Source organism: Ovis canadensis, chromosome X (assembly GCF_042477335.2).
Source record: "Ovis canadensis isolate MfBH-ARS-UI-01 breed Bighorn chromosome X, ARS-UI_OviCan_v2, whole genome shotgun sequence".
NCBI classification, from domain to species: domain Eukaryota; kingdom Metazoa; phylum Chordata; class Mammalia; order Artiodactyla; family Bovidae; genus Ovis; species Ovis canadensis.
In genome coordinates this window covers 41,789,840-41,817,741 of record NC_091727.1, presented here as the reverse complement: position 1 = coordinate 41,817,741, position 27,902 = coordinate 41,789,840, and the positions used below count along the sequence as shown (strand labels likewise).

At 36.0% G+C, this 27,902-nt stretch overlaps 1 protein-coding gene across 4 annotated transcripts in view; it reads right to left on the bottom strand.

The window, feature by feature from the left end:
* USP9X (ubiquitin specific peptidase 9 X-linked) overlaps window positions 1-27,902 on the bottom strand; it is a 115,981-nt gene that overhangs the window by 6,477 nt on the left and 81,602 nt on the right. For all 4 annotated transcript variants that reach the window (XM_070289913.1, XM_070289915.1, XM_070289914.1 and 1 more), the window contains exons 24-41: window positions 27,755-27,880; window positions 26,577-26,702; window positions 25,237-25,403; window positions 21,969-22,077; window positions 21,591-21,737; window positions 20,865-21,011; window positions 19,734-19,956; window positions 17,189-17,409; window positions 14,798-14,988; window positions 11,801-11,974; window positions 9,296-9,437; window positions 7,356-8,109; window positions 6,859-6,982; window positions 6,147-6,372; window positions 5,545-5,674; window positions 3,379-3,564; window positions 2,695-2,915; window positions 2,420-2,508 (exon numbers count right to left, since the gene is read on the bottom strand). In XM_070289913.1, the coding sequence (XP_070146014.1) occupies window positions 2,420-2,508; window positions 2,695-2,915; window positions 3,379-3,564; window positions 5,545-5,674; window positions 6,147-6,372; window positions 6,859-6,982; window positions 7,356-8,109; window positions 9,296-9,437; window positions 11,801-11,974; window positions 14,798-14,988; window positions 17,189-17,409; window positions 19,734-19,956; window positions 20,865-21,011; window positions 21,591-21,737; window positions 21,969-22,077; window positions 25,237-25,403; window positions 26,577-26,702; window positions 27,755-27,880 (3,503 nt within the window). The remainder of the gene's footprint in view (window positions 1-2,419; window positions 2,509-2,694; window positions 2,916-3,378; window positions 3,565-5,544; window positions 5,675-6,146; window positions 6,373-6,858; window positions 6,983-7,355; window positions 8,110-9,295; window positions 9,438-11,800; window positions 11,975-14,797; window positions 14,989-17,188; window positions 17,410-19,733; window positions 19,957-20,864; window positions 21,012-21,590; window positions 21,738-21,968; window positions 22,078-25,236; window positions 25,404-26,576; window positions 26,703-27,754; window positions 27,881-27,902) is intronic.

Sequence of the window (27,902 nt, the reverse complement as noted above, 5' to 3'; positions counted from 1 at the left end):
GGTCTTTGGTATAGTCATGTGATCTATTACTTGAACACATAAGAAAAAAAGAGGTTAAAAGGCTTGCACCCAAGGTCATATGGCTGCCTAGAACCAACTTATTTCTGATCCAAAACGACAAATATTGTATGATTCCTTATACAAGGTATTCAAAATAGGCACAAGTCAGAGAAAGCAAGAATAATGGGTACAGAGTTTCAGTTTGGGATGATGAAAAAGTTCTGGGGATGGATAGCAGTGATGGTTAACAACACTGTACACTTAGAAATGGGTAAAATAGTAAATCTGGTTATGAATACTTCCAATTTTTCAAAAGATATTTAAAAAATTACCTGCCTGCAATTCTACTGAGCTATATAAAAAGAGAATTGAAAACAGGTGTTTTTTTGAAAATACAAAATGTGTACATGAATGTTCACAACAGAATTATTCACAACAGCCAAAAGGTGGAAACCCAAATATCCACCAACAAATGAACAAATATGTAAAATGTAATGTATCCATACAACAGAATATTATTCAGTCACGAAGAGGGATGAATTACAGATATGTACTCTAACATGGATACATTTGAAAACTATGCTAAGTGAAAGAAGCCAGATACAAAAGAACATATTGTATGATTCCGATCATATGAGATGAACGGAATATCCAAGGCCTGGGTATTTGCCCATGGACAGACAAATCTAGAGAGACAGAAAGCAGACGAGTGGGTGTCAGGGGGTGGGGGATAGGGGGACTAGGAAGTGGCTGCTTAACTGGGTTTGGATTTTCCTTCCAGAGTGATGAAAATGAATGGAATTAGACAGTGGTAATGGTTACACAACACTAAATATACTAAAAGTCACTGAATTACATATTTCAAAATGGTTAAAATAGTGAATTAAAAAACAAATAGTGAATTTTATCCCAATAAAGAAACATTATCTGTATAGTCAGTAATTTTAAAAAGCCTTTTTATACATTGTACATTTTACTTAATAGAATGTTTCAAATCAAAAGACAAATTTTTTTTTTTTTGGTATTACTTACATGCATTCATAAAATTCATTTTGTTTGGAAATAGCTTTGTAATTTTGCAAAGTTAAACCATCTCAGGCCACACAATCAACCACGTACGGGCTTTCTGCTATTTAATCTGAAACACTGCAGTGTATTTTCTGTTTTTACCTTCAATTTTTTCAAGCGATAATGAATCAACTCCTTTACAAATGCCATTTTTATCAATATTATCTTTGCCTCCCTTGTTCCTCAATGCCTAACAGTGCCAAGCCCATGGGAGATGCTCCTATATAAATATACAGTTTACCGAATGACTAAAAGCCCACTATGAGAAAATTATTTTCAAGCCTGGTGACAGGGAATCATAACAACAATCTTATTACACAAAAAACAAATTCCCATGTTTAAACCAGCACATGTGCCTTTAGTGTTATTACTTATTCTAATGAGGGCTAAGATATGGCTAACTGGTTTAAAGCTATACATGTTTATAACATTTTCAAAAGAAAATAGTGAAAACTTAAGATTCCATTTCAACTGACTCATAAGTTTTAAATCCTCTGATCATATTGAGAAGGGTTCAAAATAAACAGCTACAGTTTTGGAACTATTAAATTTTGTGTTTAATGGAAAACTGATTTCTGGTTTAATTCAATTTTTATATTATTAACTGTTTGACATCTATGATTGTTAATTTTGGTGAATAATTTGAAAATATTATTTCATGATTTCTGGCATTTGCAATCCGCACCAAGACTCAAGACTTTAATTTCTCTTTAAGCATTTTGTTGTTACAGAATGTGTTTTCAGGTTTCTGTTTTAGTTATAGTGACAGAGAGGAAGCAGTCTACTATACAAATTCTTAATCGTTTACCAACAAATTCTTCAATATATATTAAATAAGATTTCTTTAAACAGAACACATTTTTAAAAAGGTTATGTATTGATCGGTTGAAAAAAAATGTACCCAGAGGCTTGTATGAACCTAACTCTGTATATCCCCCCGGGAGCAATGACCTAGTACTTGCTCAGTGTTCACGCTGACTTTCAGAGATCATTAACTATACTATGAATATTGGGAACCGCCTATACTTATTTATCGAAGGGACTCTCACATAATTCTAAAACTAACGTAATCCAATCCTAAAATAACTCTAGACCATCACTGATGAAATGGAAACATCTACCAAAAAATTCCTCCAAATAAAAAACATAACGCCAACTGAAAGAAAAAGGTTAGTATATTAAGTATGCAACTTGGGCAAAAGTTGTGAGGGAAGAGGGAACCGTTTTATTCATCCTTAAGTTCTACAATAAAACATTTATTATTAGACTTCCAAGAGGTTAAAAAAAGTAAATGCGCTGTTAATTTCACTTACTCTAAGAACTCGGCAAGAAACAAAAAAAGGGTAGCTACCTGTGAGTCTGCCAGGAGTCCTCAATCAGCAAGATCTGCAGAAGCAGATCCAAGTAGGGCCGGAGTTCATAAGTGTAGGAATATGCCACCTGAAAACACGTAAAATGTGGTAAAGAACTTATTTAAAGCAGCAACAGTGGTGATCCCTTTGTAATGTGTAAAAACATCAAATCACTATGTTGCACACCTAAAACTAGTGTAATTGTATACTTAAAAATATAATAAAAATAAAACAACAAGTTATAGAGACATATGAATGTATATTTTCCTTTAACCTGCCAGAGAAGTTCACTGAGGACAGTAGATGAGAACTGAGGATTCTCCCAGCAGCAAAAACGAAGCAATTTGACGGTTTCCTCTGAGTTGCTGCAGTCCTCAATGATTTTCTTCACATAACTTGTCCTCACAAATAAAATGTCTGCCACGTTCTGCTGAATTGGCATTATAGGTTGTGATAAATTAGGATCACCAAAAGGATTGGGAAGAGGAGGGTTACCTAGAATACAGATTTGTCATCAATGAAAAACTAATCAGCTTCTCCACAAGAATATCCAGCTTTCACTACAGAAAATAGCTTTATCATTTTTTTTTAAAGAAAAAAAAAATAGATCATTTCCCAAGTACAAAGAAAGTAATATGAAGCATTATAATGATCAGATATATCAAGATGATAAAACGTAAAAGTTAAATACCAATACTGGTGTTTTCTTATTTGAAAGTTAGTTGTTACACTACTACTTCATAAACAAGATACCAACCTCAGTAGCAAGTAGATAGAAAGATTCCCTTTTAAGCATGTGAAAAACATGCAGGACTCAAAACATAAAATATTCCAAAGCATGGACTTTCACAGATTCTTGTTTTATACTGAAACTTCTTCAGAATCACTTTTAATGAGGTACTATTTATGGTCGGCAGTACTTTAAAACCAATGTAAAGAATGGAGTATTTGACTTTACCATTGATTGAAGACTGCATTCTTGACGAGACATTGCAACAGCGGATTAGCTGTGACACTACCGAGTATAATTTGCCTAATTCAGCATACTGATACTTGATTGGAGGACCTGGACCTTCATCTAAAGACACAAGCATAAAGGTAGCAGGTACACTCAATTTCAGAAGCTGTGTCTTCTCTGCCACACCTATAGTACAGAAGGGACAAGCAGGAAGAGAGGGGAAGAATTATATGAAAGAACTGGGACGGAAGGGCTTCATAATAAAGTAGTTATTTTTTTCTACAACCTTTATGAACAGAAGATTACTTTTACCTGGCATTCAGAGTATTATTAAAAAATAATACAAAAAATAATTATTAAAAAAATTAAAAGAACCAAAAACCTAATTGGAGTTAAGTATTAAATGGTTAAACAGTAACTATGACATTGCAATCCTCTGGACACTTTCTATGGCCTGGGGAGTCTCAGGGACCAGCCTAGACGGCAATCCTAAATGAACGCTGAAAATGGAGAAATCAGAATTCTCTTACAAATTGCCTTTCTTCTTTCTTCTAAGCCAAGCTTCTTGAAAGACGCCTAACCTCGTTCCCTCTACTTTCTCGTTTGCCTGCTCTTCAACTCATGCTTACCTGGCTTCTGCCCCTCTTTCTGGTTTAAAGTTAAGGAATAGTTCTCAAATTGTAACCATTTCACCCTTTCTTGGGTTCCTCTCTTATTTTCTTTCTACCTCTTCTTGTTCTTATTTGAGTCCTCCTCCTGTCTCTTAAAAAGTTCCTCCAAGTTCCCATGTCAGGCTATATCCTCACACTGTATGCCTTCCCTGGATGATCAAACCCATTCTAATGGCTTCAAGTTCCAGCTGTTTTATTCAGCTGATTCAAAAATATTTCCAAATAGATCCTGTTCTACTGGACACCTCTATCTGGGTGTCACAAAGACTCAAATTCCCTGTCCATGTTCTTCCTGTGTCTCCCCTGCTCCATACATGGCACTACTACCTGGTCAGTTTAGCAAGCTGGAATTCTGGGCATCATTCTTAACGTCTGTTCCATGTTACCCTTCCCTGAATATCCAATCACCAAATCCTACTGGCCTTACATCTAATGAAAAGCACTAGAATTTGTCTACTTGTTTCCCCTTCACTGTCAACTTCTCAGTATGAGCCAGTAGACTGAATAACCTTTCACTTCCTCCAATGAGCCATGCTGAATATACTTCCAAGTCTCTGCACCTGCTGTTCACTCTGGATGGAAAAATTCAACCAATTCCTACAATCAATTTCTGCATTACGTCCCACACACTCCCCAAATCTGGTCAGGTACCCCTACTGATGTACTTCCACAGCACGCTGTATTTTCCCCATTATTGTCACATATTTTATGGCAAGTACCCTTTAATTTGCTTCTATACCCCATTAGAAAGTAAGAGTCTTATTTACTGCCATGTTCCAAGAAGTATAATAAATACAAGTCCACAATCCCTTATTTGAAATCCCTAGATTCAAACAGCTCTTTTCATCAATATAAACAAGTCTTTAGTATGGGGAGGTAAGGGAAAAGAAGACAAATACAAAGCAGAATGTTGCTGTGTTAGAAGAGTCAGGGATCACTGGTGATTAGTAAGTGACACACACAAAACTTGGAATGACAGTAATGTTTGGGTTTAGAATTTAACATAAATAACAGGCAATTAAGTGAATATTTATGTTATCTCCAACCTTTAATTTCACTTACTTCAACAAAACTTTTTTCATTTACTTCAACAAAAGTATAGACTAAATCCTTCACCCAAACATGGTGAATATTACACAATCATCTGGGACCTTTTGAAAATGTGGATTCCTTGTGTTAGTTCTGAGAATTCTTATTCCATTGGTTTGGGATGGGGCCTAGGAATCAGTATTTTCAAAAAACCAGGTCTAGCACCACTGCTTTAGGAGATAAAAATATGATTAAGATACAGATTCTGACCTGTGTCTGAGCAGAGATAAGACACATGCATAAATAAAGTACAAGGTATAAAGTGTAGCAAAAAGTTTCAGATAAAATTCATAGTAGGTTTTATGAAACACTTTCTATTTTAGACCAGGTTATATTTCATCACTTGACTTAAATGATTTCATTACTTAATACATTAAAGCAGAATTATGAAAACTTAAATTCTTACCTAAATTGGCATACATTACAAACAGGTTGAAATACTGCTGTAAATGACGCCCATGCTCTGAAACTTCTCTTCTCAGCAGATTTAATACTGCTCTTAGTAAGTGATCACTCAGGCTTAAGTTGTCATAAGCCTGCAAAACATGAAAACATTGGTTGTTTTCCAGCAACAAGATGCAGGTACAATATAATTCTCTTTGCATAAAAAAGGAAGATGCACATAGACATGTTAAATATAGGCAGAAATTTCTGGACGGACTGATCACACAAGGAACTATTAAAAAGGGTTGCTTTTTTAGGAAAGGGGATGAATTAAAATTCATGTATAACATATAACAGCAAGTGTATAACTAAGCCACTGAATGTAACCGAATTAACAGAAAATTCCGTTAAGTTTTAGAGAGCCAATAGTCACTAGTCACTGCTGGGAAGTACTTTTTAATGGAACTCATAGACACTGAGGCATCAGATCACATGGTTATTACACGCTCATGCACATCTGTTAGGTAAACATCTCAAACAGATGCACATATGTGTGGCTTCAGCTTCTGGGAAACAGAATTCATGTGTAAGCATTTAATCATTAGAAGTAAACTGGGCAATTACCTGACTAGAAGGTCCTGGAGATGCAAAAGGTGAAGGACATGGCCCATCTTGCAAGGAAAAATGTGCAATAAAAACTATCAGTTTTGCAAATGCACCTCTGACCTCTGCACTAGGGCACTCCAGAAGGTATTCAGAGAAGCGATTTGAAACATTAAAAAGGACGTTATGAGCAAACCAAAATCGCACATTCTTGCTGTGACGAAGGAGAATACATAATGCATCATACCTAAGACAAAACAAACAAAATCCTAGGTTCAATGACAAAAACGATAACCCCCATTCCCTTAACATCTTACTATTAGAATAGTTAAGTAAATATTGTTAAATCAAGGTATGATATAAATGGTCTCTAAACTTCCACAATTAGAAACAAATTCATTTTAAGTTTTTACCTTTTTAACCTATGGCTGAATGTAATCTAGGGAAGCTAAAATGTAATAATTTTGTGATTAAATAACCTTTAAGTATCATCCTGTAATGTTTTGTACACAGAAGTCAAAGATATGATACACTATAACAGAAGCCGGCTCCTGAGTAATAAAGGGCCACATTTAAACTCAGGATTTCTTTCACTACTGCTACCAAGATTTTTTTAAATTCTGCATTCCAAATCTGAAACAAGATTATTAGGGCTTGGAAAAAACAAAGCAGTATATTAAAGAACCAAACTAAATGCCAGTAATAATAGGAATGAAAATCCAAAACAACGTACCAATCACTGGCGGAGCCACGGACTATTTTCTTGGTGTGAAATCCTGTGGTAAAGAGGAACCTAGCGGCAAGCTGAATACTAATCATTGTGATTTCTTCGGCTTCAGGCAACAGATGATCTTGCCCTATAAATAAAGTGCAGATTAAAAAAGTCAAATTTGTATGCCCAAGCCCTGTTTTCATACAAATCTGCATTACCTACAATTTTCCAAGCCCCAACTATGTTAAAACCCCTCTGAGGCTACTTATGAAATAATTCTGTTCATTAAAGCACACTTCAACTAATGCTTGAGTAAATAAAAACAAATTGTTTTAACAAACAAAAGCTCCTCTGTCTCTAAATACCCAGATAATATATAATGCTCAAAGGTAACAGTCATCTGAAACAGGACTTGAAAACAATCAGAAAGAAAGGAAACAAGCATGTTGATGCCTGCTAAGAAATCCTGCAAGAAGAGCTATGCTTTGTTACTAAGAAGCTAAATTTTTGATGCTTACCTGGAGGAGGATTTAAGTAAACACCATTGCATGTAAGCAGTTTTTTCATAAACTGAAAATATTCCATACTGTATTGCATTCGGTTATGCATGAATTGCACGTTCTGTTTCCGTACACTTCTCTCAATGGCTGATGGCATAATAATCTGATGGGGTCTTGCGGTGATAGCAAGCTCTGATATGTATCTTATCAATTCATCGCCCTGGTCGATTGTATCCAATCGTTCATAAAAAAGTATATAAGCATTCCACCACCTTTTCTGGCGCCTGTATGACATGCGCTTCATCATGTGATCGAATACTTCTCCCATGTACTCTCCACCGAAACACTGGTTTTTCATTTCTTCATCGTCATCCATTTTACATTCAGTTACATCTCCATCATCAAATTTATACCAACGGTTTCTCTCACCATCCCCTCCATTCCTTTGAATGATATAAGAATAGTAATGTCCTCCGCTTGCTTGACCGCTGTGTACAAGCACCCCCACAAGCCTGTATTTCGTGCTTCCTGCTGCCTCATTGTCGGACTGCTCATTCTGTTGTATCAGCTGACTCTCTGGGTTTACATTATCTCCTTCCAGCTTTGCAACACCTGCGACTGTGTAAGGTTCCATGTCCAGCTCACGAGGAAATTCAAAATAATCATTAAACTTGATTGCACATTCTCTTTCCCAATCATAGTCGAATCGTTTTAGTTGGATAGCAAGAACAGGAGGCAATTTTTTAATAAGCAAACGCTTTACAGTATCAACCTAAAATGAACAGAACAAATTACTAGATGTTCTCTTATAATCCACTGCAAAAAAAACACACCAAACTTTAAAACTCTATTATTAAATTCTCAACATTAATCTGAAAATTTAAGTGTAAACATAACGTGACAGTAAACATAATCAGAGCAATTCTGTCAGTTTATAGTTTTAATGTTAACTAAAACAAGTAATACAGAAGTACTCTGATGCCACTTTCTACAAACTGCAAAAATTAGTGATTTACTCACTGCCTGATTTCTATGTTGGCAGTATTATCTAACCATTATTACTTGTTTGATATTTATTATTATTTTAATGAAGGTGTAGTTTGCTGTGAGCCAACTACAGAAATATACTAATAGCAGCTAGTATTTATTGGGCAGTTAGGTGCCAAATTATATGCTAAGTGCTACCCCAGTAGTAACATGTATAATCCTCACAACCCTCTCAAGCAGGTACTACTGAACCTGAAGCATGAGAATGAGGAGCAGTTGAGAGATTTAAGTAACCTGCCTCAAGTCTTAGAGCTGTGAGTGGCAGGGGTATGACTTTACAGGTCATCTCAACCTTTATATTTTAAAACCTCTCCAAGTGGTATGTAAAGTCAAAATAATACAGGTGACTTAGAGGTAAGAGGACTTGGGAGCCCAGAAAGATACTATTAAATGCCCACAGACAAAAACCAATACCAGGTGAGTCAAAAAAAAATTCGATCCAAGTGGTTTAAAAAAAACAGGTGGTAGAAGAAATCTTATGTGGCTAAATAAAGCAATCAATAGTTTGGTTTCAGCGAACTTCTCGGTCCTGGCTAGTAACTCTGCATGTGAGAGGAGCAATGTTTTCCTCTATGAGTTCTGTAGCTTTGCGAAGCTCAAGCAGTCTGGTCAGATATGGATGAAAGGTGCCTGCATAAGGCAGACAAAAGATTGTGGTATTAAGCTATTGCGACCTCTAAAGTGATTCACTCTTATCTTTACCTGTTTTCCCTAGCCCTTTCTGGCACTAGCTTCTCTTTACCTGACAACCCTTTTAAGTCCGTTATCTTAACTACCTCTCTGCTACCACTGTTAACAACGTAGGGCAGGGAATAAAGAGGGCAAATTCTGAGAACAAATGAAAACAATTATTCTTCCAAACCCATTATATGTAACCATCATTATTTTAAACAAAACTGGGCAATCCATACCTTTTTATTGCATTTTTCACAATGATAAGCATTTGCACCTTCTAATAAATCTCCTTTGACATATTGTTCCAAAGAATCAAGAAGATTTTGGTGATTTCTAATGTCTACATTCAAAGTCGTAAAAGATTCTTCACACTCGTATCTAAAGATATTATTTAAGAAATGATCAAAGAGAATTTATTCCTTAATTTTCTAAACATCTTACTTAGTTATGGGTTCAATGCAAACTACTTTTGCAATATTTATAATAGAACACAAAACCCATTAAGTTAAAAAAATGTACTCATAAATGACAGTTACCATTTACGGGCCATTTATCCTCTGCTAGGCACTACATTAGATTGTTTACACACTATACATAACAGGTTCTTTGTCTTCACAGCAAATATTTTCTATCACCATCTCCACATCAGAGATGAGGGAAGTGGGGTTCAGAATGTGAAGATTACCAGGAGAAATGGTGTTTTGAAGCTAGATCTGTCTGGCTTCACAGTTCCATCTCTATATAGTCTACCATGCTCCTTCTGTCATCATCTGTTTAGATTGTAATGAGCTAAATTTCTAAATGTTTCTCCTCTTCTATAATGGAAACATTACTAAAGCACAAGTTGAACATACAAATGAACATGGGCTAAGCAATCTGAATAGGAGCCAGAATCCCACCTTTGGGCAATATTCTACCAAAGGAATTTTCAGATTTGTGAAGAGACATACTCATAAATTTAGAACATGGGATGTGAGAATTTCACTCTCAACCATTAAATTAATTCACTGAACAAATATATGCCGTGCCTACCATGTATAAAGCACTGTGGGATAGTTTGAGATGGTCCCTCATATTAAGGGCTTTTCAACTTAGTGAAAAAGGCATTTATAAGTGACATGAATGGAATATGAAGTATTAGGCAAATTGTTATGATAACTAGGGAACAGCCCATAGTTGAGAAAAAAGAAGTCCAATTTTACGATTTCAGGTAAAAAACTGGTCATCTGAAAAATGAGAAGTCAGCAAAGTTTTTCTGTATGTAAAAGGCCAGAGAGTAAGTATTACCAGTTTTTCTGGACCATGAGGTCTCTATAGCAACAACTCTGTTGTTACAGTGAGAGCAGTCAGACAGTTGGTAAAGCAGTGGGTATGTGCCAATAAAACTTAACAAAAACAGATGTAGGGCTGGACTTGACCTATGGTCCATAGTTTGTTAACTGTTATTCTAGATAAATACCCTAAAATAGACTGTCACAGGACTCTCCTTTATGTAACCTTCTAGCATGGAACAGGACTAGTTTAGTTGTGGAGTAGGTATTTGAACTTCAGGAATTTTACTTAAGGTTATATGTTCTCTGGACATTTTCACTTAGCAAAGAAAACCCGTCATTTCCCAATAATTTTGAAAACTGGCTACAAGAAACCAAGAAAAACTGACCAAAAGAGATAGCCAGAAAAAAATTTTTTAATCAGTATAAAAACAAGAGGTTAAAACGACAATTTTATGGTCCACCTAATAATGCACGAGGTCTTTCAAAAGAAGCAAAAGTTGTCCAGTCTGTGTAAACAATTTTATGGCTTCATTCAGAATGAATAGCCTAACACTTATATATAATATTACCACTTCCTCAATCATTTCCAAAATGAAATGATTCTAAAGTGGTTCAAAAATGAAGCAGCCCCCCACTAACCACACACACACACACACACAACCTATGACTATACATAATGCTCTTTTGTTGCTGCTGTTCACTTGCTAAGTCGTGTCCTTGTAGAAAATACTACCTTACTGTGATATTTTGGTGAGAAGGGACTTCAATAACATTAATTAATTGATGACATACAAGAGAAGTTCCAAAGTAAAACTTCCATAAAGTAGTCATAAACGTGTATCTATCAGTAGTAAACTTTAATAGTTATTTTAACTATTTTCAATAAGAGTTCTTAATCAACTTCCCTTTTAAGAAAAAAAAAAAACCCAAACAAATTTGTTTATAGTTATTTTTTTGCTATAAATGCTTTGTGTGGGAAACATACCTTAAAAACAATGACAGTAATCAACGCTATTTTTAAAAAGTCAGCATTTCATTTGTATAGGAAATAGTGCCCCACACTTGTCATCTTCTAAACTTATTTACAATATGATTAACTATTTTAAGATAAAGGAAAAATTCATTAGTAATACTTGTATATGCAAAATGCCATGTATTTTCTTAGGCATGATCATACATAAGGACATATAAGCGTATAAAATAGTAAGAACTTAGGTGGAGTTAAAGGAACCAAGTATTATTTGACAAAAACAAACAAACAGATCCACAAAGGTCATGTAACTTTTCTGTTGTTAAACTTCATTGTAATAAAATGAGAAAACAAACAACCTCCCCCAATAGTAAGGTATGCACAATATGTAATCCATCCCATCTCTGGTATTTAGTAAGTGGTACCATACTTCACTTTTTTACATAATTAATAATAAACACTACAATATACATATTAAGTATGCAATTAGTACTCACCTATGTGGGCAGCCTTGGCAAATCTTCTGATCCGCAAAGGAACCTCCTAAGACTTTACTTAGCATAGCTGGATGTCCTAAGGCTTTCAAAGCTTCATCTAAACTATCCACCAATGAATTAAAAAATTCTAAAGCATCATGTTGTTCACGAAGATTAACAGGCTCACCCCAAAGCCTAAGAAATGAATGGAGTAAAATGTGTAACGTGAGACACTCCCAGAACAATAAATACATTTTTCAGGAAAAAAGCAATACAACCAAAATAACACATATAAACTGAGATTTTATTCCTCAATTACATGAGGAAGTAGGGGAAAAAACGGATGCTCTTTATATATTGATTGTTGTGGAGGAGAAAGTAAGATTCATAGGAAAAGTGGTACTTTACTAGGAAAGAAATACCACAAAACTACAAAGGAAAACTCCATGGTGATGTTACTATATGCTTCTCATTGCACTGCATTCAGAGGTATTTCTTCTTGCCAACAAAGTTTAACATGAATCTAATCATGGGTAAATAATCACATAAATTGATAAAGTACCATAAAAGTCATGACAAATTAGGGAGATTAGAGATGACTGAAGAGCTAATAACCAAATTCTTGTGATTCCTTCTAGGATACCAGTCTGAAACTGGGAAAAAAAAATTACAAAGACTATTTTGGGGAAGTTGGAATATATACTGATGACATTACTGAATACTAATTTCATGCATGTGATAATTGTATTAAATATTATGTAGGAAAATGTCCTTAGAGGATACATTTTGAGGCATATGAGGGGGATCAAGAGTAATATCTGCAACTATCCTCTAGTTTAGAAAAAACAAAAGAAAACCAAAACTCAAGTATACCCATAAGCAAATATGGCAAAATGTTAACAAATGGCAAATCTGGCTGAAGAATATGCATCATAAAGGTGATTCCTATACTACTTTACCTTTTCTCCTGGTGTGAAATTTTTCAACATAAAAAATTAAGGGTGTGAAATGTGGTTAATTCACCCACATGTACTTAAGAGTACATCACAGGTCTAAAGTGTAGATAATCCAAAAGTGCTAGTCTGGACAAACTGAGAGCTCCACTAACATAGGAACAATTAACTGAGAAGCCAAAAAAAGCAAATATATTACAAGAAGAGTGATCATTATAACCTAATTACAAATTTTAAGACAAAAGTTCAAGAAGTTTAAGAGTAATAATCTGAAGAGAAAGAACGGAAATACTAAAAGCCTTATGGCAGAGATGGGACAAGCTAGAGAAAGAAAGAGAACTTGAATAGTCAGAGGAAGGTGAGAGTTCTGCCAGGTGATGGGACTGAAAGAGTGAAAGCAGAGCTGGGAAAGAGGGGTGTGTGTGCAAGCAGTAAGTGTGGATTAAATAGGGGGCCTAGTTAGAGTAATCGGTGGAATTTATATGGTAAGTCATATGGAGGTCACTGTATTATAAAGTAGTGGTTTCAGAAGAAATCCCAGTAGTATTCCAGGAGGGAAAAGGGCAGCTGCTATGGCTGAAGCAGAGAAGGTGGACCAGAGGGGCCATGTCAGGTGACCCTTGGCTCCTCTGCTCTCAGCTGTCTGGGAGAGACCTCGAAGGGATTCTAAGGAGTAGTATTTAAGGGAATTCCCTGCTGGTCCAGTGGTTAGGACCCCATGCTTTCACTGTCAAGGGTCTGGGTTCAATACCTGGTTGGGGAACTAAGATCCTACAAGCCGTCTGGTACAGCAAAAAAAAAAAAAAAAAAAAAAAGAAAAGAAAAGAAAAGAGTACTATTTAAAAACAAAAACACTATTACAAAGGATTATGGTGTTTTCATACATAGTTGTATAATACTATAGTATTTTAGTACAGTGCATGACACAACAGGTAATTAAAAAAAAAAGGTGAAATAAATGAAGCCAGAGAAATAAGATCAAGACATAACTGAACAACAACAATTTCCACCCCCCCACCCCGGTATTTATCACACCTTTCCTATAAAATTGTATATTAGACTAGCCAAAAAGTTGCTATGGGGACGTTTCCTTTACAGATCTACTCTGGCTATTAAATGAAAGAATGATAAAACTAGGATGTGACCATTTTGTAGTACTGATGAAATGTTGCATTTAGGCAATGATAATCAATGGGTGTTATCCTAAGAGGCAGACAGACATTATATACTTCTCCTCACTGAGCTTACTGTTATCACCTATGAGGTAGGCCTTGTCTATCCACTCCAAAACAAGAAAAAAACAACAGCGGAACCTGACCGAGCCTCTAGCTCTCTCTACCTGTTTATATGACATGTAGGGAACTGAGGAAAACAAAGCACCACAGGGATCTCAATAAAATCCAAATGGGACAATGTACGGAGTTAACTACTTGTTTGTTTTTTCATCCCCAACAAATAACTACAAGGGTGAAAAAAGAAGAGACTACAGACACATATCAACACCTGCAGCATCTGGACTTCATTTGGGTCATGATTTCAAAAAAGTTAATAGTAAAAAAACCAATTAGGTCACTGGGTAAAATCAAACATTGACAAGGATATTAAGGAATTTTTAAAGACATGATAATAGTATCATGGTCATGTTAAAAAAGACATTAGAGATACACACTGAAATATTTCTGGGTGAAATTATGCATCTGCTTCTAAGCAGATGGGAATGTAGATTAAACGGCAATGAGTTGACAATTATTGAAGTTGAGTGATGAATACATAAGGGTTCATACTCTTCTCCCTACGTATGTAAATACTATAAGCTCTCAAAACAAAAAATCGTTAACATCTTAAGAGACTAAAGAATGCTGCCTCTTACTAAGACATTTTCTACTTCCTTTGGGGATAATGAGAAAACAAACCTAACTATAAAATAAAGTTAGACTATTACTACTAATTAACTATTAAACATAAAAGTGCTTTCCAGTATAGGTTTTAGAAGTTTAATGTTAGCGTCATGAGACGGTCATAAAGGTTTAAGCAGTATCTCAATTACCAGCCATCCATAATTTACCTGAACTGTTTCCAAAATCCTCTGGGCACATAGTACTGTAGTCGAGAAGCAGCTAAATGACCAAAGATGACCTGAAGGTGTCTCAAAACACCAATATTGTACTCTTTTCTGTCTTCTGTTTTACTTAATGCTGGTTTGTCTTCAAATTGTTGAGGGTATCCAAATACATCATCTCTGGGATCAACATTGCTCTGGAAAGCAAAACATTATCACTAGTGAGCTAACTGAACTTTAAAGTATAGTAAAAATTATGTTGAGACAAATGCTGAATGATTAGTGAACAAATCATTTGTATTTCTATTTATTTCCAAAGCACTTAATGTTCAATTCATATATTTTAATTTACAGTATCAGTGTTTATCCCCACCCATTTCACATAAGAGTTGTCATAGGGAATAACTATGTATTGAAGAGGTAGGTGATAGAGCAAAGGACAGTGAAGTAACTAACTTAGGCTGTACTGGACACAAATGCAGGCTTTGCTACTTATAAGGCTAAGTGACTTTGAGCAGTTAAGTGCCTCATGTGTAAATGGGTGAACATACTCTTCATGCAGCTATTGTGAGGAGGATATGAGATAATGTATGTAAACTACTTAGACTTGTAAACATTCAATACAATGTACATGTTAAGAGAGTAGTACTCTTCAACAAATGGTGCTGGAAAAACTAGATATCCATATGCAAAGGAATGAAGTTGGACTCTGCCCTAATACTATACACAAAGGGTTATTCAATATGGATCACAGATTTGAATGTAAGAGCTAAAACTATGAAACTCTTAAAACATAGAGCAAAAACTTCAAGACATAAGATTTGACAATGATTTACTGGATATACCAAAAGTACATGCCATGAAAGAACAGAGACATATTGGACCTCAGAAAAAAATCAAAGAGCTCTATGCAAAGAAACTGGAATCCTAGGACACTGTTGGTGGAAAATGTAAAATGGTGTAGCCACTGTAGAAAACAGTTCCTAAAGAAAAATAAAACTATCAAATGATCCAGCAATTCCATGCCTGGGTTCAACAACCAAAGAACTGCAAGAAAGATCTTAAAAGAGATATCTGTATACCCATGTTAGAGCAGCATTATTTGCCAAAAGGTGGAAGCAGGGACTTCCCTGGTGATCCAGTAGTTAAGATACCAAGCTCCCAATGCAGGGGGCACAGGTTCCATTCCTGGTTGGGGGACTAAGATCCTACAAGCCGAGTGGCAAAAAAAAAGAAAAAAGAAAAAAGTAGAAGCAACACAAGTGCCCATTGATGAATAAATGGATAAATAAAATGTGGTACATACACTCAAAGGAATATTATTCAGCCTTTGAAAGAAAGGAAATTCTGAAACATGCTATGAAATGGGTATTACATTAAGTCAAACAAGCCAGTCACAGAAAAATAAACATGGTACGAATCTACTTTGATGAGGTACCTAGAATGGTCAAATTCATAGAGATGGAAAGACAATGCTGGCTGTGGAACTGGTGTGAGACCTAGATGTAGAAATAGACAATGGCCAGTCCCTGCTCAAGAGAAACTTAGGTTTAGTGAAGGAAAAAAAGCACACAGGTGAAAAAAGCAAACCTGGGGAAGAGTTGAGGCAAGTGTATGTTTCAGAAGCCCTCCCTGTAAATGATTCAGCTACTCAGAGCAAAGAGTTTGGTGACTGAAGAGATGGAATGAGTAAAGAACCATTTAAGATATTTGCTACAAACAGCACGCTCTGGCTTCTCTTCTCGGCTCTCACCAACACCATGAATGGGAAAAGGTCAAATAAAAACAAGGAGATACAGGGTGAACACAAACATGACCACAGTCTCTTCTTTAAAGAACTATGCCATAGTTAGGTCAACTCTGATCCACCACTATCTAATCTATTTACAGCTTTATTTCTGCACTGGATACTTGGCAGGAGCCTAGATTTTGTCACAGGTAGAGAGAAGCTTGTTTCCTAAGTAAAACAAGTAATGATCTGGGAGAAAGGCAAAAGTAATCAAAAAGTAAGCATAGGTAATGAAACTGGTATAGTATATAACAGCATAAGTGGAGATACATAATTAAAATATCAAATAGGAAAGTAAAACTATAATTAAACTATTATTAAAGATGAAGGTTTTTATCATCATACAAACTCTAAATTAAACCAAACCTCCAAAAGTGAGTACATTAACTGTTGCTTTAAAAATATTAACTATCATAAAAATCAGCTGTAGCTGAAAGTCTCATAGGCAGTGAGCACTATGTTGAGGTAGCAGTCTACACTGGGAGGTTCTAGCTTTACTTTCAAATATATGCCAACAGGTCCAACGAAAGTAGCTCTCTAAGAGAGAACAACAGTTATTTGGAATCAGAACTTCGAACACAGAAGACAAAATGCTAAATAAAATTTACCTCATTGTCCTGCTTCTCATCTCCAGATAAATCATCGTCTACATCACTACCTGTGCCTTCAATTGCAAGAATACCATTCCTAATGGACGGAATCATGTAGAGCTGCTGAATCACAGAGTTCATGTAACAAGTAGCACCAGCGTTTTTCAGCCCCACAAATCCTTTTGGTGGGCGGGGTCCAACAGGCGGTAGATATTCCCACTCAGTAAGTGCTTCACAAGCTGAGAGAAGACAAGAGATTCTTGTAGTGTGAATTCAAATATTTTGCCCACTTTACCCTTTATCCAGTTGATAAATTAACATCACCAACAATTCCACCATTGTTACGGTGACCTGAAGCGGTGCGCTAAGCATACATTTCAGTCTCAACAAACCTAAGATGTATGGCCACATGTACCTCTGTATACATTCTTGCCCCAGGGTCTGTGAACCTGAGTTTTATCTGAGGTTGCTTCTATGGCAGTCTCAGTAGTCCCATAAGATGGCACAAGGCTATTTTCTACATTTACTTTTAACTTTATTATAGTTTAGTCATTATGAACTTTAACTTATTCTACTTTTGTATGTTTTTTTAAAGTGCCTTCAAACTCATTCTGGCATGAAGTGTTATATAAATATATTATAGCTTACTCAGTTTTAAATAATCCTAAGATATTACCTGGGTTGATAGCCAGGTTCTGATACCTACCAACTCTTTTATCTTCAGCTAAGCCTCTGTTTCCTTCCTAAGTAGTGTCGTAATAAGAGTAACATTTGCCTTGCCTATAACTACAATGTTATTTTGAGGAGCAAAGGAGACAGTGGATTTGAGTTCTGTGAGAATTGTAAATCAATGAACATCTCCTTCTACCTAGTATAAACCTGAAAACAATGCAAATATCATCACTGCCTATAAGACCAGTTTAAGAAATTCTAGTACACTGAACTGAAAGATATATAGCTAATAAGTGGATTCAGGTAAATATCTATGTGTTGATAGGAAATAGTCAGATATGTTAAGGGGAGAACAAAGAACACTGTGCACTATATCACAATGTGTGGTTAAAAACTAAACAGAGCAAGATTTTGTGTGTGGATTCTGCACACAGAGACGCTGGGAGGACAGACAGGGGCTGAAGACGATGGTTACAGCTGTTAAAGGGGACTCCGGGCCTGGAATGGGCAGGGAACAGTTTGCAGAATATACCGTTCTTTAGTACTTAAAATTTTTACCATGCAAATGTACTACATAAAAACAAGTGGGCTTTCTGCCATGTTGGAACCTGTGGAGGAGTGCTGTGAACAGGACTTCTAAAACAAATAGGTCTGGAAGGCTATGGTCCAAGGCTCCACTTTTGGTGGCTATAAGCAGGGTCCTGTGAAACCAGAGGGAGCACTTGGTTCCTCTTCTGAAAACTGGAAGTGTTTATGCCCAAGATGAAACCAAAATTTGGGAAAGAGATGTGCTCACGTGTACAAAGCAAAGAACAGTGACTCCTGGCGCTAAACTGTACAAAACTGTAAGAATCTGGGGAAAGGATAACTTGTGTCTATGGAAACAGTGGCTTGGTTCCTGTGGAATTCTGCTGTATCTCTTGAGGGTTTAAACTTAGTGAAAACTAAAGTGTGGAATTGTTAAAAAAAAAAAAAAAATGAAAACAAAAAACCCCCATCCTACTGTACATAGATTTTGATAGGATAACTATCTGATCTTTTAAGCAGTTTAATCAGAATCTCCTAAAATATTATTAAAAACATCCTGATATTCTAAAATACAACATATCACAAAATAACTTGAGATGTTCTTGAAGACTGCCTATAATCAATTATATTCTTAAGCTTTGGTTTTCTTCTAAAACAGAACAGCCTCCATTGTGGTTTGCTTTCTTATGTCTGTTGTGTCAGTCATTTTTATATCGCCCTCATCCCCTCTGAGTTTCAGTTCTGTATCAGTGAGATCTGGAGTCTACAGTCTGTTCCATGGGCTTCATGTGAGCATTAACTGAGGATCAAGGGCACTAGAATGTTATCTTCTCACATCCTAGTCTTTAAAACCAGATTTCTCAGAATTCATTTGAAAATAACATTGAAGAGCTTCTAAGTGAGGGCCTGAAAGATTTTTAAATGCATGTAATTTGAATTTTTACACTGTTCAACTCTGAAATCTATTGACTATTTATTCCCTCCTGGAAAAGGAAATGGCAACCCACTTCAGTATTCTTGCCTGGAAAAGCCCATGGATACAGGAGCCTGGCAGGCCACAGTCCATGGGGTCACAAAAGTCAGACACGACTTAGCGACTAAACCACCATTTATTACTCAAGTTTGGATTTTAGTCCAGATTTGACTCAAACCAAATTTTGTTGCTAAATAATTGTACCACTCACAGGAAGACATTTTACAAACACCCGAAAACTTTTCTACATTAAGACGCACTTGTAATGGTGTTAAACTAGTTGCTAAAAGAAAGGAAAACATTGAGTTGAAGATATTTACTAAAAGGAAAAGAATTTGAACACATTAGAGAATTATCTGTCATCAGAACTTTGTATTTTAAAATACTTACTAGTTATTGCTGTCCCAATGTAGTACATTTCAGTCAAAGAATCTACTATCTGTTTGAGGTTCCTCACACAGCCAACAGCTAATGCTACAAGTAACTCAAAGCCTGCATTAATGGTAGCTGGTGAACCACAGACTGGAATAGCCTGTTCGGCTGGCAGTTCTCCATTTCTCATATACTGCAGGTAAACATTGGACGCAGGGAAGATGAAATCATCAATTAATTCCTACAAAGTTGAAAAAAGATTATGTATTAGCAGTGGTATGTATTTATATAAAAAATATAGTTATTTATGTGTGCATGTGTTTCTTAAAGAAATCTCTTGGCAGGAAATAGTGTTAAATTACTAGTCAGAACACAAGATCTCATTACATTTCCACTAACTTACTTGGATTTTCTAATAAAAAGATTCCTACTTCAAAACACTTTCCTACAATTAACAAACAAATCTAATTTGTCAGGTTAAAAACTATGTTAAGTATCAAGAACAAGCTGACTGTAGCACTTACAATTCACATTAAGTAAATTTACTCTCTTAATCACATGTATACCAAAACTCATTCTGAATTAGAAGAAAATGTCCTAAAGTAGTACTTTTTGTTTCCTTGCATTACCACGTATGTGAAAAAGCTCATTACAGAAATATGCACAGTCTTGGGACTTTCCTGGTGGTCCAGTGGCTAAGACTCCACACTCCAAATGCTGGGGGCCAGGTTTTGATCCTTGGTCAGGGAACTAGACCCCACACACTGCCACTAAATACCCTGCACGCCACAGCTAAGACCCAGTGCAGCCAAATAAATACTAAAAAAAAAAGAAAGAAATATGCACAGCCTTACATAATAGAGGTCTGTCTCATTTTACATAGTCTGATGAAGTGGAAAGTTCAGAGTTTCTAAATAGAAAAATTAAATAGTGCTTACTTACACAGTACTGAAATTTTATTTATGTAAAAAATTTAGAAGCAATATTTAAAACACTACTGTAACCTCTATATTCTTTAAAAGTAGAAAAGAGAATAGGACAAGATAATACACCAAAGACTAATGATTCCATAAATTAACCAGACAGATTTGCTAATAAACATTCAGAAGGTTATGATATTCAGCCTAGGACCAAGATGACATAACTTACCTTAATGAGATTAGCACCTCCTTTTTCACAACCAATATGATACTTTTTCTCAGGGGTTTGAAAAGCCAGTAATTCTTTTGTTACCCCAAGATGACCTTCCAAGATCGTCTCTTCAATACCCGTTTCACCTGTTCTCTTAACATCATCCTGCCGAAGAAAAATATCAAATGCCTAAATTATGAAATGGCGGTAAAGAGGGAAAGAGAAGTCAGAACGAGAGAGAGCTGGACAGAGACAATTCCCTCAAACCTTTCTATTCTAAGCAATTTTTTTCCTCTCCAGAACTTTCGTAAGTAGGCTTCCCAAACCAGGAAGAAATGTTAATTTGAAGAAATGTTAATCCGAAGGCTATTAGCTACCAATCTCTTTAGAAATAAATTCTTCTACAACTAAGTGTCAGATGTTAATAAAGTTATATTAAGTGCTGACCTATCACTGATTTTTTGATAAAAACAATTCACGAATACTTTTCAAAAGATGAAAATTTGCAAATGGGCCTAAGATTCTAAAATGGAAGAAGCTGCACATCCGTGTTTTGAGTCTTATGGAAAACAAAGCATTTGACAAAACTAGTTATGCATTCATTCAGTGAATCATGAGTTAGGAATATCCAACAACACAGAGGACATTCTTTGGTTCTTTAAATCAAATTGCTCAAAGACTATAAACTAATAATAAAACATTCTATTTATTGATACGATAAACACAGTATTAAATGCAACTTACCCTGATTCTCTTAAGCCAATCAATTTCGTTATTGAGAAGAACTTCTGCATTGGGTATGTTAATATTACTATTGTAGGCATAATTAAGAAGGTGTCTTAAAAGAGTAAAGTAGTCGCCTGAATGTTTAGCTCTCTCTCTGGCTGTGCTCTGAAACAATAAAGTTGAATAATATTAATTTACAAGTCCATCCTCAGAATCCACTTTTAAAATACCCAGAGTTAACTAGAGGAGACGACTAAGACAGTATGGGCAATTACTAATATTTATTAAATAAATATAGACTGCTCTAACTTTAATATAAGCTAACACCATAAATTCTTGACTGTTCCTTGTGTAAGAATGAATCACAATGATAAGCATATTTTAAAAATGTCTCACCCCCAAAACGGTGAAGAGCAGAGTAATGAAGAAAAGTAGAGGCCTGTGTCCCATGCAACATCTGGTGCACATTAAAAAGAACTGCTCCTGTGCCACCTGGCGAACAGTTCTGAAATAAAAAATTTTCACATTCAATATATCATCTTCATGAAAAAAAAGGAAAAAAAAAAACTTCCAACACTGTCTCTTGGGATCGGGGAACGGTGTTAAGGGGTTGGTAAATTCAAAGTAAAAATACAAGAGTATGTAACACCCCTTTAAGCAGCAACATTTCACAGATGAACTTAGGCTCTGTGTCAAGAACTAAAATGTCAAAATGTCACCAAGGGAGTTTGAGGGATACCCTCTCACACCCTCTTTCTTGGAACAGGCTGTAAATGTTCGTCTAGATACAAGAGTTGTATGGTAAGCCTTATGCATCTTCTGGGCATTCCACAGAATTTTTATCTCAAAGCATATTACTCAGATCAGCAGCATCTGAGAACTTCCTCTGTGGTTTCTCAGGTCCCAGCAACCCATGTTTTAATAAACCCTTCGGGTGATTCTAACATGTGCTGAAGACTGAGGACAACTGTATTACACAATGTTCTATGATTACGCACGGGAAAAACTTCTCTGGCCCCAGTACTGGGAGTTTTACCTAAGCATCATGGATCTCTTAAAAAATATGTATCCTATATAGCTATCACTAGAATAAATGCTTCAAGAGGGAAAGACATCATCCATTTAGTTTACTTCTGTGCCTCCAGAATGAAGAATCATGTCTGGCATGTATCAAGTGCTAAGAACTAGTTACCAGATGTATAAGTACTGTTGGTTTACAAGATGGAGGTCTGTCTCCATTAGATAGTAAGCTATTTCAAGGGCAGGGCTTTGCTTCATTGTTACGTGAGTTCCTGGTACCTAAAGCAACTTCTGACATATGGAAGATGCTCAAAAAGTATCTCCTGACAAAACATTTGTGCATTTCAGACATTACCAACTACATTTTGTGAATAAGTATGTTTCTGTCAATGTGCTAGCTGATAGACAGCTTAGAACCAATTTTTAAATGCAATATAAGAAGCTGAAAGTATACATTCTGTGTACTAACCTCCCTCCTGGATATTTTTTAGCTTTCTGAACCTGTACATGGTCCTATAAACCAGAGGGACCTTTAGAAGCTTTGTCGGTTGAGTCTGGTGAAACTCAAATAAATCAATACCAAGAGTACTTAGTTTTGGGGGTAGAGGGTCCGTAACTTTTACAAAGATAAGTGTCATTCATACTGTCCCAGTTTATTTAGTTATCTTTTTTGAAGTTAGGTATGCAGCCCAAAGAGCATGAGGATCTATAAAGAGTTGATGCTTGCCAGTTCCTAATGAACCCTCCCTCACACATACAGACTTCTGATTATTTCTCACTTCTACTATTGCTGTACTTCCAGACTCTCTCTATCTTTTATTCGGACTAATGAAGTAGTCCAAGTGCATTTCCTGCCACTCTATAACTTATTCTCAACAAAGCAACCAGAATAAACTTAAATGTTAACCCAGGGCACATCATTCCTTTGCTCAAAACCCTCCACTAGGGGCCTTCCTTCACGGTCCAGGGGTTAAGACTCTGTGCTCCCAATGAAGGGGGCACAGGTTTTAATCTCTAGTCAGGGAACTAAGATCCCACATGCCCAGCCGAGTGGCCAAAAATGAACAAACAAAAAAACCCAACCCAAATGGAAAACAAACCCTCCAATGGATACCCATCGCACATAAAAGTTAATATCCTTACAATGATCTATAAAATCCTCACAGGCTGCTTGTTGCCTCTCTGGCCTCACCTCCTACGACTCCCCTGCCTCTGCTGTTCCAGTAATCCTCGTCTCTTCCATATTGTTCCTGCCTTGGGATATTTGCATCTGTTGTTTCTTTCTGCTTAAAGCACACTTTCCCCAAGGTGGTAGGGGGAGGGATAAACATGGAATTTGAGATTAACAGACTACTAAATATAAAGGACCTACTATATAGCACAGGAAACTATATCCAGTATCTTGTAATAACCTATGATGGAAAAGAATCTGAAAAAAATATATATATAACTCAATCACTTTGCTATACACCTGAAAACACTGTAAAGCAGCTATACCTTAATTAAAAAGCAAACATTAAAAAAATATATATTTGGTCACATAACCAAAATATATTTTTCACATAAAACATAAAATTTTAAATAAGATATGATGGAGGTGTTAGCTAACCTAAGGCTATGGTGGTAACCATATTGCAAGATATGAGTGTCTCAAACTGATACTTTGTACACCTTAAACTTACACAGTTATGTTGACTACATCTCAATAAAGCTGAAGAGAATAAAATGAAAAACAAAACACACAAAAATCCCACCCCAAAATCCAACACACTTCCTCCATAGATCACTATGTCACTCTTTTCAGAGCTTTGTTTAAAAGGTCTCCTTCTCAGGGAAGCCTTCTCTGATCATCCTACATAAAACTGAACACTGACCGCCTCCCCACCCCTTATCCCTAATTCCTGCTTTCTCTCAATAGCATTTATTATTATAACATACCATATATTTTCCCATGTCTTCCCTCCCCACTCCTCATCTCCCTTTTAGTAGAGACTCCAAGAAGACTGCCTTTTTTTTTTTTTTTAAAAGACTGACGTTTTGCCTGTTTTATTTACTGCTATATCCCCGGTAGCTAAGTTACATATGACAGTAATACTGATTAGAGCTCAAGTTTAAAAAGTTACCTTATGAAGGTCAAGATTAGACTGACATAAGAGGATGGAAAACCGACATTTTCTACCAATTTGATTGACTTGCACAAAAGAAGCCCAAAGCACAATCAATGTCATTAATTAAATGCTCTTAAAATGAAAAGCTAGGACTTTATAATTGGTCTTTATCCTCGGTGTATAATGTAAAAGTTCTTACCATAACCACACCTTGTGAATTTCGTACTGACTTAACAATTTCACTAAAAAAATACTTGCCTTCTGGGTATGCAAGAAAGGAAGCCAATGTCCTATTTATTTAAATCCTGTAAACCACATTTTTTAAATGGACTAAAATACATACCTCTTAGGTGAAACTAAATTCTGGAATTATAGAAAATCTAAGCAAAACCACAGTTTAATAAAAATTCCCTCAATATTAATGTGCTATAGAGATAATAAACATTTGATTTCTGGGATAAATTCTGCCAACATAAATTCATTCATTTCTGCTTCAAAAATTAAGATCAAATCTCTTAAATTAAAAAGATACTTACTTGCTGTGACAGTGCAATAGCAAATCAATAATGAATGTCTGCCAAGCCTTTTCTTTACTAAGAGTATCTAAGGCTGTTGGAATCAAGGCAAAACATAATGTCATCACTTCCATTGCTTCACAGCAAACCTGTTCATCCTCCAAATCTGGCTCATTGCCTGCATTGGTCTGTAAAATTATAGTCAGGGACAAATTACCTAGAGATGCATTTAAGAAAAATCTCATACAACTTCAAGTTAATGCTTAATACATACCTACTCACTTAAACCACTTGGCCTCAGCCTCTTTACCTACAACTCCTAAGGCCCTTTTGGAATAGTACAGAAATGACTATAAATAGAGGATGAAGTCTAATTCCATTCTTCTGCTACATCCCAAGGAGAGCTGCGGGAGTACACTGAGCATACTACCTGCTTCTCTGCCCCTGAGGCTCCTAGAGACCTTCTGAGTTGTGTACTTCTGCACCAACAACTGTTCCTTCCTCAAGAATCATTCTGGCACTGCAGCCAGACTACTCAACTGACTACTTCCATCATGTAGCTTACCTACAGTGCTATTTTATTCAAAAGCAGTGGTCTCAGACCACTGTTCAGGAAGGATTTGAAGGTTTTATAAACTAAAATATGCTTCAGTAGGTAGCTAATAAATTCTAACCTGAATTTATCAATAAGCAGTATTTCTAGTACATGTTGGCAAAAGAACAGGCATTCAAATATTTGCTAAATGAATAAACACCACCACACCAGACATACAACAGGACATCAAAACATATCCCAGGCAAATCAGGGTTATGTTGGCCATTAAAGGGAAGCTCCTACATTAATTTCCCCTTCTATATATGCGGCAGTGGTTATCAAGGGCAGGTATATATAACAGAAAGTCAGAGTTAGTCTCTCTTCTTTAAATCACTTGATTAATCTAATGGGAGATCAAGGATGATTTTACTGGCTGATATTCTTGACTGCTTTAAAATAATCAAAAATATTTAATGCCATGGTATCCCAACTGACAGTCACCTAAACTAAAATCTACACAAGACAGAAAGATAATGAAAGAAGAATAAAGAGAATAGGAGAAAGCAAATTCAGTATGAAACAGTTATATCTGACCATAGTGAGAAGCAGAAAAAGATCGTTTAAGAAAAAGCCTTGTGGCACAAATTTGAAGTACTTTATTTTCAAAGTAAAATTTTACTATATCCTCACTGTAACTATGGCTACCAGTTTATTTTCAACCATTAAAATGCAACTGGTTTTAAAGATGGCAGATATAATAATTCAGCCTCATGCACAATTAAACAGCATTTACTTTAAAGTATTACATTTCTGTGATAATTCTTACCTTCTCATAAATTTTAGTGATTTCTTCATTTGGGCTAAATACTAGCTGTAATGCCCCACATCCTGATGCCCAGATGATTTTCTGGATAGCTCTAATTACACAAATATCAGGCATATATCTTGAAGCCTGCAAGACAATGATTAATTAGAACAGTTGATTATTTTGTTTAAAAACAATACCATGAAGTCTGCTGTTATTATCTGGCTCTACACTACTTTCAGAAGAATCTGAAAAAGACTATAGACGTGACCTAACCATTCCACTCCCTAGTTTTTCACCCAGGAGAAATAAAAACTTACGTCCACACAATCACTTGTACAGAATGTTCACAGGAGCTTTATTCAGAGCGAAGAAAGAGAAACAATCCAAATGTCCAAACACAATGTGGAATATTCATAATGGGATATAATACTCAGCAATAAAAAGGAATGGACTAATGGTCCACACCACTCAGATAATGCTCAAAGCCATTATTCTGAGTGAAAGAAGCTAGACCTAAAAGAACACAAACTGTAAGATTCCACTTGTGTAAAATTCTGCAAAGTGTAAACTACTATACAGTAAGAAAAGATGAGTGGTTATCTGAGGCCAGAGGAAGCAGTGACTGCAAAGGGGCATACAGAAAGAGGGACAGAGATGTTCTGTGTCTTGACTACAGTGGAGGTGTGACACAAACATGTATTTGTTAGATTTTACTGAAGTATATACTTTAAAAGGATGCTATTCATTGTACATCATGTATTATGTATGTTCAGTTGCTCAGTTGTGGCCAACTCTTTGGGACCCCATGGACTGTAGCCAACCAGGCTCCTCTATCTGTGGGATTTCTCAGACAAGAACACTGGAGTGGGTTGCCACTTCCTCCTCCAGGGGATCTTCCCAGCCTCGGGATCAAACCCACATCTCTTGCATGTGCAGGTGGATTTTTTTTTTTTTTTACCACTGAGCCACCTGGGAAGCCCCTTAAAGGCGATTAAAACCAAAAAGAACTAATATTAACATTAGACACAATTCATGTTAAGGGAACTTTATCTAGACTGACTTGGTGATTTGAGTGAGTGGGTCTAGGAAAAGGAAGCCCCCAAATGTGATAAGGGTTATTTCTACATTAACAGAGGGTCAAAAATGAAAGAAATGAACCTTCCGGAATTTGAGAGCTGTACAAGTTTAACACTAACCTCATCAGATATTTGCTGAGCAAGACGAATTGACACATTTCTAAGCATGCATTCAGATGATGGATTGGGAATGCTCTGAAGGGCACTTTGTAGCACCACTGCTTGATCATGAGTTACTTGGTTGACCTGAAAAAAGTCAAACATTTTA